This window comes from Drosophila ficusphila, unplaced genomic scaffold (assembly GCF_018152265.1).
Source record: "Drosophila ficusphila isolate 14025-0441.05 unplaced genomic scaffold, ASM1815226v1 contig_607, whole genome shotgun sequence".
NCBI classification, from domain to species: Eukaryota; Metazoa; Arthropoda; class Insecta; order Diptera; family Drosophilidae; genus Drosophila; species Drosophila ficusphila.
The window spans coordinates 2,725,174-2,743,307 of record NW_025064537.1 but is presented as its reverse complement, the minus strand read 5'-3'; the positions used below and the strand labels follow the sequence as shown (position 1 = coordinate 2,743,307).

Here is an 18,134-nt window from a genome sequence, read left to right as displayed (position 1 = left end):
AGCGAATGAGGAACGGTGGAATTTGGAACAAGGGACTATTCTTATTTTTTTTAATTTTCCCACGATTTAGCCAGGTAATCAAAAACCATAACAGCCGAATTGGGACCTGCCGACAGTCAAGGTCTGCAAGTTAAAAAAAAAATGCATTCAAATAATCGGCTCTCCACATAATGATTCTAATGATTTGAATATAACAGCATGTTCATAGATAATGCCGTGAATATAACTTATATATGTAGGGTTAAAAAGGCAATGTGTCAGGAAAATTTAATATAAACATTTTCGCCGGGTTTATTTGTGATTAACATTTTCCATTTTCCCACGAAAATTGTTGAAATAAATACATAATTATTCCGACTACCCGAAGAAAAAAATGTTTTGAAAACCTTTCCGCTTTCTTAAAGTTATGCAAAACAGTACAGCTAATTTCGTTACAACTTTTATGTTTATTCAGTAAATTTTTCGGTTTAGTAGTTTTTTCTAATTTATAAACTTAAATTATAAAAAATAAGTAATAGAATTGCCAAAGTAACACAGAATCATAGCTATTGACAAAAAAAAACAAATTTAGCATCAAAAGAGTAAACAATTGATTTAATAAACTGCGAGGTGCATTTAGATTGCCGAAAATAGGTATCTAGCTATATGGCAAACTCTTAGCTTTAGCACCAGAAAGAATCTTATTCACTCTGTAAATTAAGTACGATACATTTTTAAGTATTTCCTCTCAACTCAGAGATACATTTCAATTGGTAAATTTAGGGAAATATTTGAAAAATTTGTTTGCTTTTCACTACTTAAATACGTTCATAATATATAGAGATATACACATATAGCTACATTTATATTTTTAAACAATAAAATATTAAACAAAAACAAAAATCGTTAACAAAGAGCAAAAAAACTCAGAATTCGGGGTAGCTTCGTCTAGAGGCTCCCCATTTCCCTACAGAGAGTACACACGCGGTATTTACAAGATCTTCCATGATTTATAATATGTTTAAAGTTATATATATATTTATGTTTGCTGTGTGTTTCATTTATCTATAACGTTTAGGCACGCCCATTAATGGCTGGCATTTTAAAAAGTTGCATCGTGACCCTATGATATCAGGATCAACTCTAACTAAGGATCTGCCTCAGTTGATGTTGAGGGGGATGGATGTACTTGAGTAAGTTAACTTAGAGCAAGTGTTACGTATGTACACTCTGCGCTAAACTCATATATTTTGGTTATAGATACACGTACAGTGAACGCTTTGGGCACTACGACAAATATCACATAATGAGATCAATTGGATTTATTTTGGGTATTTTTGTTTTCGTTTGCGCTTCATTTCCGTTAAGTTTTTGTTGTTGTTGTTGTTTTTGTGAATTATGAATGTACGAATAATTGCACAATGTCATTGAACTTAAGATTGTCTACTGGTCTGACTGGTGGGCTAATTACATAATTAGTGGCAATCGATAAGCTGATTAAGTACCTAATTTAAGTATATGTATATCTGTTTTGAAAGTTGTTCCGATTCATAATACTTGGGCAGATCTGATTCAGTTCGCACTTTGTTTGAGTTGCTAGCGAGTTGGGGAACGTGGAAGAAGGGAAAAAACAATAGGGAATTTCACTCCATGAACAAAGGTGTGTGGGAAGTAATCCTATTTCGGGAAGATTTCCCATATTAAGTTGTAACATTCGTGCTCTTCGTATAGTTAAAATTAACTTAAGTATGTATAACAATGTATTTCCGGTGGCTTTGTGGGTCTGATTCTAGTTATTGTTAACTTTTCAGTGTTCTTTTGGATTGGTAAGTACAATTTTTGCATCTAAGTTCCACACGATTTTCGATCCTAACGTTAATGCAACTTTTTAAGAGCCAGCTATCAATGCGCACACTAAGACAAATAGTGTTTTATATTTATGTGTGGTTTATATGTGTGTACATTTGAAATATTGGTTCAATATTTTACATTCATTAATGTTTATCCATTTTTAGACCAGTATTCACTTTAGAAAAACTGCACCCAAAATTAGTTTCGGAAGCAATTCTTCTTAAAGTGAATATTGGGAATTTAGTTTGCATCTCGATGCCGTAAGTATAATTAAAATATATTTATATTTTCTTGTTATAAAACTTAAAATGAATTTAACCAAAAATAAAACAAAGTTAGTAATAACTTGTGTACTTCATCATATTTGTTTTGGGGGTTAAAGGGAAACCCAAAGTTCCATTATCATTATCATCCTTGACTACATAACCATTTTTTCAAGGCGGGTGGGGTACAGTACAAGGGAGAGCCATGGGAATGCTGGGTGGGTGTTGCTTTCTTCGGTTGAGTTGGGTGCTTTCTCCGTTCCTTGCCTTTCTGTATTGCGATCAGCTTCAACTTCCATGTATCTTTCTTTAAACAGCACTCGAAGATGCTTCTTCCTGCTCCTGTGCTTTATCCTCCGCCAGGTGGCAATCGGCCACCTCGCTGTGCATTACGATCTCGATGTCGCCCAGTTCGGTTGCCGCCTCCGCCTTCAGGGCTAAATCCTCTGCCCTCGACAATTTCTGTAGCGTGTGAAGGGTCTCCTCGTTGATCGTGTGCTCCGGCGAGATGTTTTCCTTCAGCTGACGCTTCAGGCTGAGCGGCATGTGGGCCGTGTTGCACTCCGGCGGGGATGGCGACTCCGTGCTGCTCGAAGCAGACGTCCCCGTGCTCAACTCATGCTGGGCAGTTGCGCCCGAGGCCGCCTGTTCGCAGCTGTTGTTGAAGGAGATGTTCTGGCGGAAGACTTGCTTACCAAAATCCCGCAGCTGTCTGGACGCCGTGTCGAGAAAGGACGAACTGGCCGAGTCTGTGTTCTGGCTGGAGATGTTGCTTCCGGTCAGCGAGGTCCACGAGGCGGCCGAGGACTTTCGAGCCACAGAGAGAAGGGGATTTGGTGTCGTGGTACTGCAGTCGCCTCCGCTTGCTCCTCCCAAGCCGCTTCCTGATGTGGCGTCTGTTAAAAACAAAAATTTTAAAATGTTACAGTATCTGTTTGTTTTGTTTTGGGAATTGGAGCTCTTAAATTATGGTTATTATATAAAAGAAAATAAGTGCAAAGAAGCCCTTTATTATTTTACGTTATTTGATTGTTTTTGTTATTATTTTGTTAGTTACTATAAATAATAATAAATAACTAACTTTGTGTGCTGTTTGTAGTTGTGTTGGCGGCGGGCACAGTGCTCGCTTGACTGGCATTCGCTTCCGGCGAGGAGCTTCGCTGGAACATATTGCCCGTGTTGAACAGCGTGAGCAGCTTCTCCACCGCCGACGGATTGGCAATCCACGATGTTTTGCGGGAGCGCGACTGCGGGACACTGGTGACGGGCTCCGCAGGCGGCAGCGGCTCTGGCTCAGACTCCGGCACCGGATTCATGTGACTGGCCACAGCAGCAGCAGAGAGAGCAACCACGCCGGCCGATTCCTTGGTCAGCGTGATGTCGTTATCGCCAAACACGGCCAGGGGACAGGACCTGGGTGGAGCTTCTGGGACCGAGGCCACAGAGTCGGTGGCATCGGCGGAGATGGAGGTGGTGGTGGAGGTGCTCCCGTTGCTGGTGCTACTGCTCCCGCTGCTGCTGCTGCCGGGCGACGTGGAGCTTGAGAGGCTTAGGGTGGGCGAGATGGTCAAGCGCGGCGAAACCTTCTGGCCGTCGGCTTCTCGGACCTTTGTACTATTGTGCGCGTCGCTGGCATCGCTGGACTCAACGACCACCACACTGCTGACCGGCACCGCGGCGGCTGCCGCCTCCACTGCCTCGGACAGCAGGACCGCCTTCCGCGCCGACTTCAGCATCGGAGTGGGCGGCAGGTCGATGGGGGGCGTGTGCGGCGAGATCGGCGGCAGCTGGCGGTTGGCCATCGGCACCTGCGGGTCCTCGTAGATGCGAGAGACCTGGAAGCGGGACCGCGGCGACACCGACAGCCGCTTGATCGTCTGCGTGGAGGAGGTGACGGAGGCCATCGCCGGCAGCGAACTGGAGGTGGGCAGGGCTCCCACGGCATTGAGGCTGCTCTGGCTGCCGCTGGGCGAGGCGATGGTCGGTATGGACATGCAGCTGCTGGCGGAGCGCGGCGTGTGCGGAGGCGGATGCTGGGCCAGGGGCGAGATCAGTGGGCTGCCCACTTCCGCCACGCGCGACACGTGAAAGCGGCTGCGGTTCGGCGAGGACGATGGCGATATGGTGGGCGGACTGGGTCCCGGCGAGCGGAGGCGGGGTCCACTCTTCCGCTTCGCCTCCAGCAGGGCGGCCGGTGTGGGCAGGGCGGTTGCTGCAGCGGTCGCGGTCGCCGTTGCCTTCACCGTGCCAGTGGCCGCGTCCACGAAGGGGCGGCTGTGGCAGGTCAACGAGATCTTCCGCGAGCCCAAGTAGTAACCGCCGCGACACCGTACGCCCGGTAGGCCGACGCCAACGCTGCTGCCGCCGGCCACCACCTTCGCCGCCCGCTCCGCCAGCTCCTGGGCCTGCCGCTTCTCGTTCCGCGAGCACAGGGAGCGCACGGTGCCCAGCACCCTCGTGTAGTCCAGGTGGGCATCGCTCCCAATCTAAAACAAGGAACAGAACATATCAAATCTATTAGTTTTGGTATCCTACAAATAGTATTGGTTATTTAGCAAAAAGTGAGCAGTAGCCACTTTGGTGTTCAGTTGTGGATTTGCTCAGTTCGCCAAAGCAGTGGATAATGCAAACGGTATTAGAGTTTCGTCCAGGGGTTTCTGACAAAAAGGGAGGACACGGAGTCTGTTATATAAAGCATCAAGCTACAACTGAGCAACCGAACAACTGACTTTCTTTCTAAGGGTGAGCTAATTCCCACAAAGGCAAGCAATAAGTTTAAGAGTGAAATGTTAGCTCTGATTTAAGCTGCAGAAGAAACGTTTTTCAGGCGGGCAGAGTGCGATTGAGTTGTTAGCGATGTTAGCGAGGGCAAGCCAAGCTTTCTTAGTGAACAGCAGTCGAGCACAGATGGCAGTGGGCGGAGGGCAGAGAGTTGGAGGAGCAAATTGAGTGGGGGTTTACTTACGCTCTCCTGGGGCAATGGCGATGGCGGTATAACATTTACTATCGGCACTATGGGCAACTTTAACGGAGATGAAAGAGGCAACAACAACAGTGACCACAAATGAAAACGATTTAATTAAAAATTCAAAATCAAAACTCGCGACGCTCTGGGCGCCCAACATACAGCCATCCAAACCAAGCACGATATCTCATAAAGTCATGGAACTAAATGGGGTTAGCAACGGCTAGCCGCAGCTTCGACTACCCTTGGTAAAGTAATACAAATAATAATAACAATACTAATTGTTCAAAGTACCAAACGGAGTAATTTTAAAGAATTTTTTCAGCATGTTTAGATTTTAAGATGAAAATCTCTACACAACAAAACGAAATGTTAGATCTCTCTATTATTATTCAATTATATTTACCAAGGATATTTAGATTATGAAATCATATGAATCTTTTGTTAGGCAAATTATTACTGCTCTGTTTTAAACCAAAGGGTTGCAGTTTAGTAGGATCTTATTGCCTTGTTCAATGTTGAATGAACCAACTCTCATTTGCGTAACCAAAGATTGAGCATGAACAAAATGCAAACTCAACTTCTACTGTGACCTCTGATGGGATTGATCGACTCTCGATTGCAATGGACATGTCATACAGCTAATACAGCTAATACTGGCTAATAGTTCGATTCTAGCTTACCGTCAGGCGCTTGGGCTCATCGTTAATGTCGATCTGGGTGAGCGTGTTATTGGACTTGAGCACCTCGGCGATTATGTTCAGACTTTCCACCTCTAGTTTATTGTCTCGGATGTCTATCCGCTGGAGCTTGCTGTTGCCGCCGAAGGTGAGGATGGAGGCCAGCGTCTCGATCCCCTTGGCGCTCAGATGGGCACTTTGTAGCCCCAACGTGGTCAGAGTCGTGTTCTTGGTCAGGCTGTCCTTGATGGTCGAGATGAAGTCGTTGGACAGACAGTTCTTCCCAATGTTGAGCAGTTCCAGTGAAATGGTCTTCTGCAGCAGCTCGGCCACCGCAGTGGCGCAGTCCTTGGTCAGGTTGTTGTTCCACAGGGTCAGGGCCTTCAGACCGCTGGGCGAACGGTTCGCCTCCAAAGTGGCCTCGGCCAGCTGGCGACGCGACAGCGTGTCGTTCTTGGTCAGCTTCTCGGCGAACTTCGGATCGGCGGAGGCGGAGGAGCTGACGCTGTTGTTGCTGGCTCCGCTGCTCAGCCCATCCAGCGATGTCTCGCTGCACAGGCTGTCGGAGCTCTGCGACCGGTTGCGGGTGGACTGATTGAGGTAGGCACAGCTGGACTCTGTTCGCCTCAGTCCGATGCTGGCTCCTCCCGGCGACGTGGACGGCGGCGGGGGCGTGGGCGCCGGGCTGAGGGTCGGAAAGGGACTGGGACTCTGTTCTTTGTCCGCCAGCAGGCACTCTTCGGCAATCGTGACTTTTGGCGGCGGGAATGCATCTACCAGTTCATCAAGGGCGCGTGCGCCCAGCGGTGGTGTTGGTGTCGCAGCCTCCTGGGCGGCCAGTAGACACTCGGTGGACTCTGTGGCAATGGTGGCCGTCTCGATGCCACACATCTCCTTGGTCAAGTCGTCTAAGCGCGTGCTCTCCAGCGACACCGAAAGCCGGCTAAACTCGTCGGGCAGATGGCGACTAATGTCCCCCTCGGAGGCGCTCTCGAACGCCGAGTCCGTGCTGTGCGTGTCCTCGAAGTCGTCGCCCGCCTTGGCATTCTTGTTAACGTCCAGTGGCCGCGACCCACCCGCCCCCACTCCGCTGCCGTTTATACAATCGCTCTCCTCGGCGGTTACCTCGAAGATCGCCGCTGGCGAGGAGCCACTGGCATTGGCTCCGATCTCTATCGGCGGTGCTACGACTGCCAAGGTCGCCGTCGCTCCTGTCTCCGCTGGCAATTGGATTGTGTTATTGTTGTTGCTATTGTTGTGGGAATTGTTGGCATTGTTGTTATTGTTGTTGTTGATAATGTTGTTCTGTACACAGGATTCATTGGGTTCAACGGTTTTAGCCTCTGTTGAGGGAGTAATATCTGCAAGCAAATCAGTTTAAATTAGATCCCAAAAACGGTTTAACAATTTCTGAGTGCAACTCACCACATAAGTTGCGTTCGATTTGGGAACTTTGCTGTTTTTGGTGCGCTGGAGACAGCGGCTCCTCAGGCGCAGCTGCCAGAGCCGCCGACTCCGACTGCATCGGGCTGGATGAGATCACGGACGGAGCGACCTCGTCTGCTGCTGGCGGCTGCTTGGCGGCGGTGGGTTCGTAAATCTCGTTGCTGATCTCGCTGATGTCCTCGGAGCAGCAGGCGGCCAGGGTGTCGGTGGAAATGTTCGAGGGCGCCTCCTCGCTGCTGCTGTCGCTGTTCATGGACAGCAGCTTGTCCAGCATGGATTGCCCGCCGCCGTTTTGGCTGCAGTTCCTCACGGTGCGCACAGTGTCCTCGGTGTTCTCGTCGTCGTTATCGTTCTCAACGTCCACTAGGACTCCCACCGCCGGATCGGCGAGGGCTGACTCCTCCGCTGGAGTCTCAAGAATCGAGGATACCTGAGGGAATGGCTCGCCATCGGCGTCATCTTTCGCTTGCTCGGCCGCCGATCCAACGGATTGGGGCAATGCCGAGGGGGCCTCCGTCTCCACTGGCGACACGCACTCGTCCACCTCGATGGCGCGGGTCCGCTTCAGAGCTCCCATTCGTCGCTCCAGCTCGGTGGACTGCAGGATGAGGGCCTGCACCAGGTACATGACGCCCTCGTTTCTTATGTTGTTGTTGCTAATGTCGATCAGCTCCAAGCTGTGGTTGTAGCGCAGCATGTCGGCTATGTGCTGGGCATCCACGCAGTCCAAATCATTGAAGCCCACCCACAGTTCCTTGAGCATTTTGTTTTGGTAGAGACCTCGGCCTGCAAATGATACTAGAATATAATAAATACAGTTTAGCAAGTGCTCAAATAAAAGCCAATCGATTTACAGATTAGGGACATGTTTAGGACTCCACAGCAATGATAAAATACACTAAGGACACTCCAAGTAACTTACAGAGTTGGACTAGGGGCTGTCCCCTGAGTCCGCAGTGCTCAAGCTTTAATGTGTGCAGATTGGAGGAGCCCAATGCCCGACCGAGGCTGTCGGCACCCAACTTTGTGATCTGGTTGCTCTCGGCATTGAGCAGCTGCAGCTCTTGGCTGTGCTCCACCATGTAGGCACACAGCTCCCAGCAGCGCTTGCTCATCTGCTCCTTGTTGTAGGATATATCCAGCTCATAGGCGGCCTCGTAGTATTCTATCATCTGGAAGAGGGCCATCAGACAGCTCTCGTCCAGCGTGCAGTCGGACAAGTCTATGCATTTGTATTGTATCTGCAAGCGAGGAAGTACGTACTATAGTTCGTAGTCTGGAAAAGGAGTTTTCAAACTCACTGCTTACCCTTTTGAAAATCTCCTCGAGGGCTTCGCAATCGTTGGCGGCTAGTTGGTTCCCCTTGAGGGGAAGTGAAGGCTGTCGCACCTGGTTTATATCTAGGTTCTTCAGGTGGTCCATTACACTCTTTAGCGGCTTTGTGTGATGCTTTTGACATGACTGCTCATACTGATCGACAATCTCGGAAATACTCTTTACTTGGAATACTGGAATAATTGACATAATGGTAAGTTAACGCCACAGGAGACAATAAACTAGCATAAACTAAACTAAGTAAACTGGATATGAAATAAATTTATATTAATATCGGTTTGGTAAATATAATAATTTACATAAATCTTTAAAAAAAAACACACACAATTTCAAAAAATGAGGTTTTTGTAGAACGCTGTTCACAAGCTGCAAATATATATCCCACTATTAAAATATCAGGAGTTTCTTAACAAATAAATGTGTTTTTAAATTGTCTGGGTCAATAAACTGTTGACAATGCTCCCGCGTTCCACCCAATCAAGTGTCGCCATTTCAAAGGCATCAAATGGGTCTGGCAAGTATATTTTATATGGTCAAATATGACAAATAACTAGAACTTACGGCGCGTGCGAGTGTTTCGTTTCTACCCAGAACACCATCGCCCACTTCCCCTCTTCAGCAGCCTCATCATGATCATCAACAGTCGCCGGCGTCGGCATCAAACACATGGAGAGACATAGACAAATTGTCCACACAAAAAATTAAATGAAATTGCGGCGGCAATTTCCAAACGATTTGCTTTTTTCCAGAGGGGTTGGTTGACATGAAATCGTGAACTTGTAATTTGCAACTCATTTGCGTTGGACACATCTTGTGTGCTGTCTGTCATTGAGGGAACCGAATTTAGAAACCGCAACGTCTACTATTTAATGACAGCTCATAGCTAACAACAGGAACTCATATAAAGAGCTTTTGATGTGCTCACAGAATATGATAAATAAGTGGGTCGATGATGAATGATGCACGTCAGGGATTTAATTATTAACACCAGTGTTATTTTTTGCCCTCTGTAATAATGGGAACTATTGGTTACTATGGTGCTTCCAACGCATCTATGCAGTACAACAGAAATGCGAAAAAAGACTAGAGAAAGAACATTGTGCCAAATGCCAAGTGCACCTTTCTTATAAATAGTTGCCAGCACACTAGCACTCACCTCCACCCAGACACACATAAGTTCTTATGAAAAACGTAAACAATTTAATCTATCACTGCATTATCTACAACATCGGTGTTAGAGGCAATTAAAAGATTCGTTTTAGATCTGCCAAAAACTTGGATGCCAACATAGAAGCGGCAATAAAAAGAGAGATCCGAAATGTTGTCAAGAAATCTTTTCGAAAGATTTTCAATTTTGGCAAACAGTCAAAAGTTCTTTAATTCTATATAATAGTTCCGTCCTCCTCCGCCAACCGATGCCACCTTGAAACCAAACATCTGTTAAGTGATTCATTAGCGTTGAGTAGGATAATTCAAAATCTGAATTATTAGGATTTTTCACACGACCGGGCAGACAATGTGACGACCATGTTTGACGTTTCTCTTTGATTTTTTCAGTTTTTTTAGTTAAAATAAAAATGATTTAGACCTAGCATATTATACTTTGACACTTGATTTTATGGGTCAACAAATGTTTCCCAAGAGAAGGAAATAGTTGGAGAGAAAAAAAATTGTATGCGAATAAGGACATATTATATTGCGTTTAATTTTAGTATCTATTGATACATATTTTAAGTTATTTGTTACCACGCTTAACTTCCAATTTCACATTAAAATTTTCTACCTTAAGAATTTTCTGCTTTTCTAAACTTATATCCAATTGGGATCAACATATGTATTTTAAAAACTTTTCTGAAATCAATAGTTTTTTACCTTTAGCTTTTTGTTTCTTAATTACATACATAAAAATGATTATACAAAGCTTTAATTCCTATTTTTAGTTGCGATAAATTTTTGATAATTTCTTTGGGCAACGACAAAATTGTAAACAAAAACAGGGTAAGCCCACCTGAGAATTTTGTTCAAAAATTTCCTAATTTAAGCTTATTTGTCATCGTCAAATATTTGTTCGTATTTCTGCGGATTTTTGAATTGAATTATAGCTAGAGATAGCGGCGGCAATAAAGGCAAATAGATTTCTTTGGGATTAAAGAATGGCAAATTGATCGATGTTGTAAGCAGGAATATGAAAGTCCCTTGGATAAGAGAAATTTTGTCGATTCGCGGTTATCGATCGCTTAGATAAATGACTAAGTCAATACAAACATTGTAGAATCGCGTGCCGCCGTCTGCCTGCGTCTATTAAATACCTTTTCTATTTTTTATTATTCTATTGATTTTTGTGCCTTATTCGCCGATGTTGCTGACGTCCCTGCTTCTCACAAATGTCAAAGCAAAAATCGTATGTACAAATAGAGAAAAACTATAAGTAAGCGAAAGGCACTCGAAAGAGAAAAACAAAAATTGTCCAATTAAATTGCTGTTAATTTAGTGCTAAACATTTACAATGTCGGAAACTCGTTCTCCCCGCTGTGTCATTAATTTTATGATTTCGTTATTGTTTATTTCCAGTTGATAGTACATACATACAAAAAGAAATTTACCTTAATAATCCAAGTCAATTTAATTTATTGAAAGAGCCACTTTAAATAACCAAAAAAAATTAAGATTATTAACATATTGCTTGGATGTCTTTTAACCTTTCTTCATTACTATAAAAAAAATAATTAAAAAAAATTAATAATGAATATTGAGCTGTGCACCATCCAAATCTTGAGTTATCTACTTGGACACTGTTTCAAACCAACCCAACGTTTTTGAAAACGTCCCATTCTCTTATCTTATTATTGCTATCAACCGACTGCCATCGACTGGAATTGACAAATTGACTGCCATGACCGTCGCTCGTTTGTCATTATCGGACACCAATTCTCAGGCAAAACCAGACGAAGGGTTTTTTGTTAAAAGATAACCGTCTCAAAAGTTCTGATAGATAAATAAAAAAAAAAACATAAACCACCAAAAATAAGCCATAAACACGCATTGTTATTGTTAAAACAGAGAATGAGGCGAGAGCGAGTTTCATTTTAACTGAATGCAAACGTTTGCTACATTTACAAAAAAAAAAAAAGCTTACTCATATTTACTTGTCTTTGTCGGCCGATTCCGGTTGTCCGCCTGCGATTTTGATTTTCTTTATACCCTTTTTAGCTTGCCTGAGCTTCGCTTTGTTTTCAAATTGCATAAATTAATTACATCGCCAATGTACACTAATCGAGCTCGTGACATTTTGCACAGCAAGTGATACTCTAGTTATTATCTTTCATGTCGTTGACTGCATAATTGAAATTTTTAAACTAAGCGAAAGTTATTAACTGAAAATAAGGCAGCCAGTTAATAAAAGTCACATTTAACTGTTTTTATATAATGATATAATAATGATATAATGAGCTAAGGATATATAATATCTTATTTAGTGCTTCACGATTTGTGAAATCAAAAACTAAACAAGAAAGGAAACTAGCTTCGGCAAGCTCAAGCGGGATATTTATTTTTTCGATTTATCCTATGGAAGTTAAACGATATAGTCATCTAACTTTTGGTTAAGTTACAAAGAGAAAGCTTAAAAACTGAGATTCTAGTTTGCGTAGAAACATCGGCTACATCGATTCAGGTGGTGCTAATTAAAAATATTAATTCGGTCTGAGATGGCTCCATCACTGTGTTATATTGCAAACATCCTCTCTTTTATTTTTATTGTGATCTAATAGTGAAAAATGGAAATTGTCACTCTTAAGACCGTTCAATTTGATGTGTCCGTTTGATTCTGTTTATTGTTTTTTTTTCTGCTCTAAGACCTTACACTTTACTACTCATTAACTTTAGATGCTTTTATGATTGCTGAGCAGCTAAGTTAATATGAATATAGCACACTGGCCTAGTTTAGGTCTCAAATCTATGTAGGTTATTTACTGGGATTGGACCTTTTGCAGATAAGCCAAGTAGTTTGTAGGGCAGTGAAATGCATGGAATTTCTATTTGCACAAATGTCCAATTGTGTAGCTACCATTTTCCTATTTCGCTGCCATCAAGTCTGTCTGTCATAATGTCTTCTCTTGGGGCTTCTCTGTTTTTTGTTGTGCTTTTGTTTTAGTGACAACGATGACATCACATAGTTTCTACACCTACAAAAAGAGCAACAAAAACACAGACAAAGGCAAACACAAAGACCAGAAAGGAATCGAAGTAAACAAACAAACGTACAGACAAATAAAAATACACAATTTACATACATGTCTGGGTCTGGGTGTCACATACATGAAGGTAAATAATATTGGAGACAAAAACAAGAACAAAACGGAGCAATCGTTTAAACAAATTTAAAGACGCTCCGACGAGACGAACGACGAGCAGAAAACGGAGCCAACGATTGGCGTCCAAGGCAAAGTTAAAACGGAGCAGAAAACAGCAAAGCAAAACCCAAATCAGTATTGCCGGCCAAAAGAAGCAGCAAGCAAATAATAAAATAACAATAAAACATGTGAAAAGCACGGAGCAAACTGAAAAGCAACAGCAATAAAAAAAAAACGAAAAACGAACCGGACCGTATCTTATCAGCAATTTCTGTTATCGCTGACGTGAAAATAACAAATAACAAAATCAAAGAAAACTCAAAAGCAATAGCAAAACATATAACGGTTTCGGTGCACAAGCAACTTAACAGCCAGGTATTGAAAATACTACGATTAAACCATTCCTGGCTGATCAAGAATATTTCTCTAAATAACAACTTACGTCTATTTTAGCGCAAATTAGTAATAACTTGTTAATAAGTTATACGTTCAGCTGAGAAACTAGTTGTGAAAAATTAAGGATTTTATTTATACCGAAAATTAAAGAACAGATCGAAAACCTGTGCAGACAGTGGCACTCTTTGCGAAATTTACATGATGCTATGAGTTACTGCACAAAATCAATGCTTGTTTCTAAAAACGATACGATAAAGTCGGAAAAGATAAGTTAACAAAAAAATGAGCCCAATATAAAATAATTGCTTACTTCTAATTCTACTTTTTCCTATTACCAACAGAATATATAGTATATTCTAGATCAGCATCGTTAAGCGAATTAAAAAATCTACAATTTGCATCCTAAACGTTGGCGTGGGATTCAGAATTTTCAATCAGTTTGTCTTCCTGAATTGGCTTGCATTTTCGTAGTACTTAGCAACAGCAACTGAAATGCAAATAGTACGCATTTATCAGCTGCAACGCCTCTCTGTTCGCTTTCTCAAAGGTAAATAAATACTTTTGCGCATTTTAGAGACTTGGCAGCCAATTCTTATTTTCCTCTCAAAAAAACATGTTCAAATGAAATTAGCTGACAGACCTCTCGAATCCTCTTTACACCCGCATTACAATGCGAAAATATGTACGAGTATAGCTTTTCAGCTTTACATACATGAATTCTCAGGAAGTAAAGTAAATAGAACGGCTAATTGTAACTTGCATTTGGCTTCCGTGTTTGCCCGCGTTCCATCGGGCATGATAAGATCAAAAGCACGGCTTCCCAGTGGGATTGTGGAATGACAAATTGTCAATTAAATACTAGTGAACAAATGAATTCTGAACAACCGGAAGAAAAAAGTTGCTTGCTGTTCTTATATGCTCAAAAGGTTTAAACTATTTTGTAAACGTTTTATATAGGAAGAAAAACATTTATATATTTTTCACAATATAGTTAATATGTTATCTTTGATCAGTGAAAAATAATACTTGTAAAATTTGAGTTTTGAGTTAATCCAATTAGTTAATATGTTATCTTTGACCAGTGAAAAATAATACTTGTAAAATGGCCTGCCTTACGTAGCTTTGTATAAATATAAAAAAAAAAATTTAATTGGGTTTAACTCAACTATTTTTCCCGTTACAAATGTTTTAGAAACCTACATTTCTTTCGCCCTTTAACATTAAAACTCACCTTGCTTCCAAGGATTGGCGGGCTCTAAGTAACCAGTGACCAGTTCGTTATCCGGAAACGAGACGCGTCTTGCGATGGACGAGGTGAGCGAGCTGTCCGAGGATTTTCGCTGCAGCAGACTGGGTGCCGTCGACAGGATAATGCTCCGCATCGGAAGGCCCATGGGTGCGGGTGCTCCACCTCCTACTGCTCCAGAGCTGGGAAAATCAGGGCACATGGTCGAGCTGGGATTGGAGGCCAGCGAATCGGTGCGCCATACCGCCGTCTGCTTGGCATCGTGGTATATCTTGATCTTCTGACGTTGCTGCGTTCGCATCTGAGCATCGAGTGCGGACGACTCCGCCGCAGCAGCAGACGCAGCAACATTCGCCGCTGCAGACGCATCAGCTGTTTGTGCCAATTCCGTTCGCTCTGCCACAGCTGCTGGGGTTGTTGTTATTGTGAACGGCAGCGGTTGACCCTCAGCTGTTACATCTATTTCCTTTACACCAGCTGATGTTTCTGCTGCTGCAGCAGATGTTGTTGCAAAGTGCGTTGCAATTATTGGCTCCGTTCCATTGCCTTCTTTTGTTGTTGCAATTGTAGCTGTTGATGTTGCTGTTGTTGTTGTAGTTGGCTCTGCATTGTCGCGATTACTGTGCAACATTGTTGCTAAGCGTTTTCAGTTGCTGCTGTCGTTTTCAAGTTGGTCGCCCTTCAAGTTTGCTGAATGTGTCGAACTTGTTGTTTATTGTTATGTTTTACATTTAAATCACTTTATATATCGACACTCATAAGCTTCAATATAGTTTTTTCTTGATATACCGAATTTTTATATTTCAAACGCGCTCTCCGTTTACATTTTCGGCTGCTTTTTCCAATTATGTATTTATTCAATCACTTCAAAATAAATATCAAACTGAATTAATTTGAACCAAACAAAATTCTAAGAGTTTTGTATGCCACTCGCCTACTGTTTAAAATGCGATAACATAGTGTTTTAATTTGTCAAACGCATCAAATAATCAGCAGGGGCCAGTTTACAAAACACGACAAAATTTTCCGCTCAAAAATTTCCACCGCCAAAAGCACAGTGGAGCAGATAGAATGACAATTTCTATTCTTTAGTAAGCCTGTTGTGAACGTGAAATATAATTATTTTTCGTCATTATTTATTATTTTCTTCTTCTTTTTTTTTGAACCAGTTTATTTTTTAAATACAACTTAACTATTTATGGTTTTCAAGTTTTTCAATGAATAAAAATTTAGTTAGGTGTTTAAAAACTATCTATTAGCGCAGCATTTGTTGTTCTGACCCCCTTACCCACTGTGCACTGTTTAGTCTCAAAACCATAGGAAAACGAATTTTAAAAGACACAAAGAGAGCGGAGCACACGCACACCCTCAAACACTCTCTGGGCGAAACCAGCGAGCAAAAGAGAATGGTATAAAAAACATTACCTAATTGTTATTGTTTTTGTTTGCGTTTGCACTGACAGAAAAAGAGAGAGAGAAAAGCGAGAAAAGCCCGTCGCAGATTGTTTGCGATTGTTGTTTGTTATCGTTTGTCCCCCTCTGCACTTTTCGCATTTTTGTTTACCTCGCCAGGTTGCCTTTCTCTCACGAGCGTCTGTGTAAGTGCGGCCTGGGTTGGCTTATATGTATGTGTGTGTTCGAATAACACGCGCCCTGTTGCATGCAAAACTCAAATTAAAAGGCAAATTGCAATTGGTAATTATACAGGCAGTCGAAAGGGACAAACAATTGCACGCTCTTGTTGCACACTTTTCCACGAAATTTGCTTTAGAATAAATACACAAATTACGTCACGCATATCGGTGTGAGTTTAGGACTACTTAGTTGTTGTTGTTATCGAAGTTTTCCCTTCGATTTTCGCGTTGCGTAGTTTGTATATGTTTTGTTTCGCACATAATAAAATACGCTCAGCTTACATTTTGTTTTTGTTTTTACGCACTTTGACTTTCGCGCATTTTTATTTCGCGCACCCAAATTTCTTCTTTTTGTTATACAACTTTGAGCGAAGGATTTTGATTTTGTATTTATGCGGCCAATCAACAGAAGTGGCGCTTTATCGGGCATTTAACCGAACCGTGCTCCATTCAGCATACAGCTATCGATGATTAGGCATCCGCGACCCAACAACAACCGATCACAAAGACGTTTAAAATGCGAAAGATAGAAATAGAAACCGAGTTGCGCATTTTCATGCTGGCCAACAAAGAGGGTTGCCAGATAGTCGCAGCGCTAATCGGGTAATAAAGGACTGAGTTTTTGGAATCGAGACATCATATATTTTTGGGTTCGTGAACTTTTAAAAGACCAGCCGAATAGTTTAGTTGTTTTGTTAAGCGGATGTTGCTGATGGGTTCTTTATTTAAACAAACATTTTATTAATATAAGGCTTTGTTCTTGATTTACTATTAATTGGCTTCATCTGAGCGCTTAAACTGAGTATTTATATGTTACGTGTAACAAGCGTTTTTTATTGAAAATCAACATTTTTGTTTCTTTTATACCATTTCGTCTTATCTCTTTCGTTTTTAAGAATTGCCATTATTTTGGGAGTTCAAACATATTTCTTAAATTTTTTGTATGTTTAAAATTAAAATGAGAAACTCTGAACCGACCAATGGCGACGTATAAACCACTCCCAACTTTCTCAACAGTCCGGCAACCCATCCACGTGTGCTCTTTTCACGCTTCCTCTCGCACACTCTCCCTTAAATCGCACGAAACATACAACAAACATCAAAACAATAACTTTGTGTACACATGCTCGTTGATATTCACAGCACTTTGCGTATTAATTAATGCTCACACTAGTTATTGAATTTAAATGCATTTTTTAACAATATTATTAAATCACACAGAACACACAATTGCTCTCTTTATCTCTCTCTCTCTGTATGCCAACAATATGATGTCAGAGGAAACCTTTTCCATACAGCTCGACAGGAAAAAATAAATTGGAATCCAATATGCATGCTTTTCCTTACGATTTGCCTTTGGCAAAAAACTTGTTTTTAGGATACCTATCCGAAATTTTGCGCGTTACAATTTCGGGAGAAGAGCATACAGAAAAAAAAAAACAAACTTCAATTTTCAAGGTCACTTTAGAAGTTCTCCAAAAAATTACACACACTTTCTTCACCGCGTGCCCGCCTCCCACAACACTGAGATTGTTACGAAAACACAAGTTATCAATATGGGACTTAGCTTACTTCGCACTCGACTCAGTTTACTGTATTTAAAAATATTTGTCAAATAGAGCCGCGAAACACCGTCCGCGACAAATAACGAGCTCTGGCCAGTGTTACCAACTGGCTCAAATTCTCTGTCACCAACTATTTGCGTGTCAACGCCATTTTTCGAGGAAACTACAATGTTCACACTGAACTTCTTGACTACAAGTACAGTAAACATCGCTTTTGTAATATTTGACCCATCTTAAGGCTGGGATTGGTCATTTCTGTATTTTTACTGTTTGTGCCAAGAGGGACATAGTAGATAATGTTCGAGCTATAAATATTTCACATGCTGCTTCTAATCCTTTTGATTGGGGGCTTTAGGTCCGTTTTTTCTCTAATATTTGTAATTAAAATCCAAACTGTAACATAATTAGATTTCAATATATTT

The 18,134-nt window shown here is 42.1% G+C and overlaps 1 protein-coding gene across 8 annotated transcripts; it reads right to left on the bottom strand.

The window, feature by feature from the left end:
• Window positions 1-566: 566 nt before the first annotated feature.
• LOC108088164 (serine-rich adhesin for platelets) lies at window positions 567-17,810 on the bottom strand. Of its 8 annotated transcripts, none has more exons than XM_017185830.2 (9): window positions 17,720-17,810; window positions 14,499-15,377; window positions 8,493-8,692; window positions 8,107-8,425; window positions 7,164-7,982; window positions 5,742-7,099; window positions 5,059-5,115; window positions 3,175-4,579; window positions 567-2,989 (listed from the first exon to the last, which is right to left on the bottom strand). In XM_017185830.2, exons 2-9 carry the CDS (start codon window positions 15,142-15,144, stop codon window positions 2,403-2,405), a joined length of 5,391 nt encoding a protein of 1,796 aa, XP_017041319.1. In that variant the 5' UTR covers window positions 15,145-15,377; window positions 17,720-17,810; the 3' UTR covers window positions 567-2,402. The 8 variants fall into 8 exon arrangements, with proteins under 8 accessions (XP_017041319.1, XP_017041323.1, XP_017041320.1 ...); XM_017185834.2 differs by having other exon boundaries at window positions 14,499-15,203; window positions 17,720-17,804; XM_017185831.2 differs by lacking the exon at window positions 17,720-17,810 and adding an exon at window positions 16,453-17,376.
• Window positions 17,811-18,134: the final 324 nt, after the last annotated feature.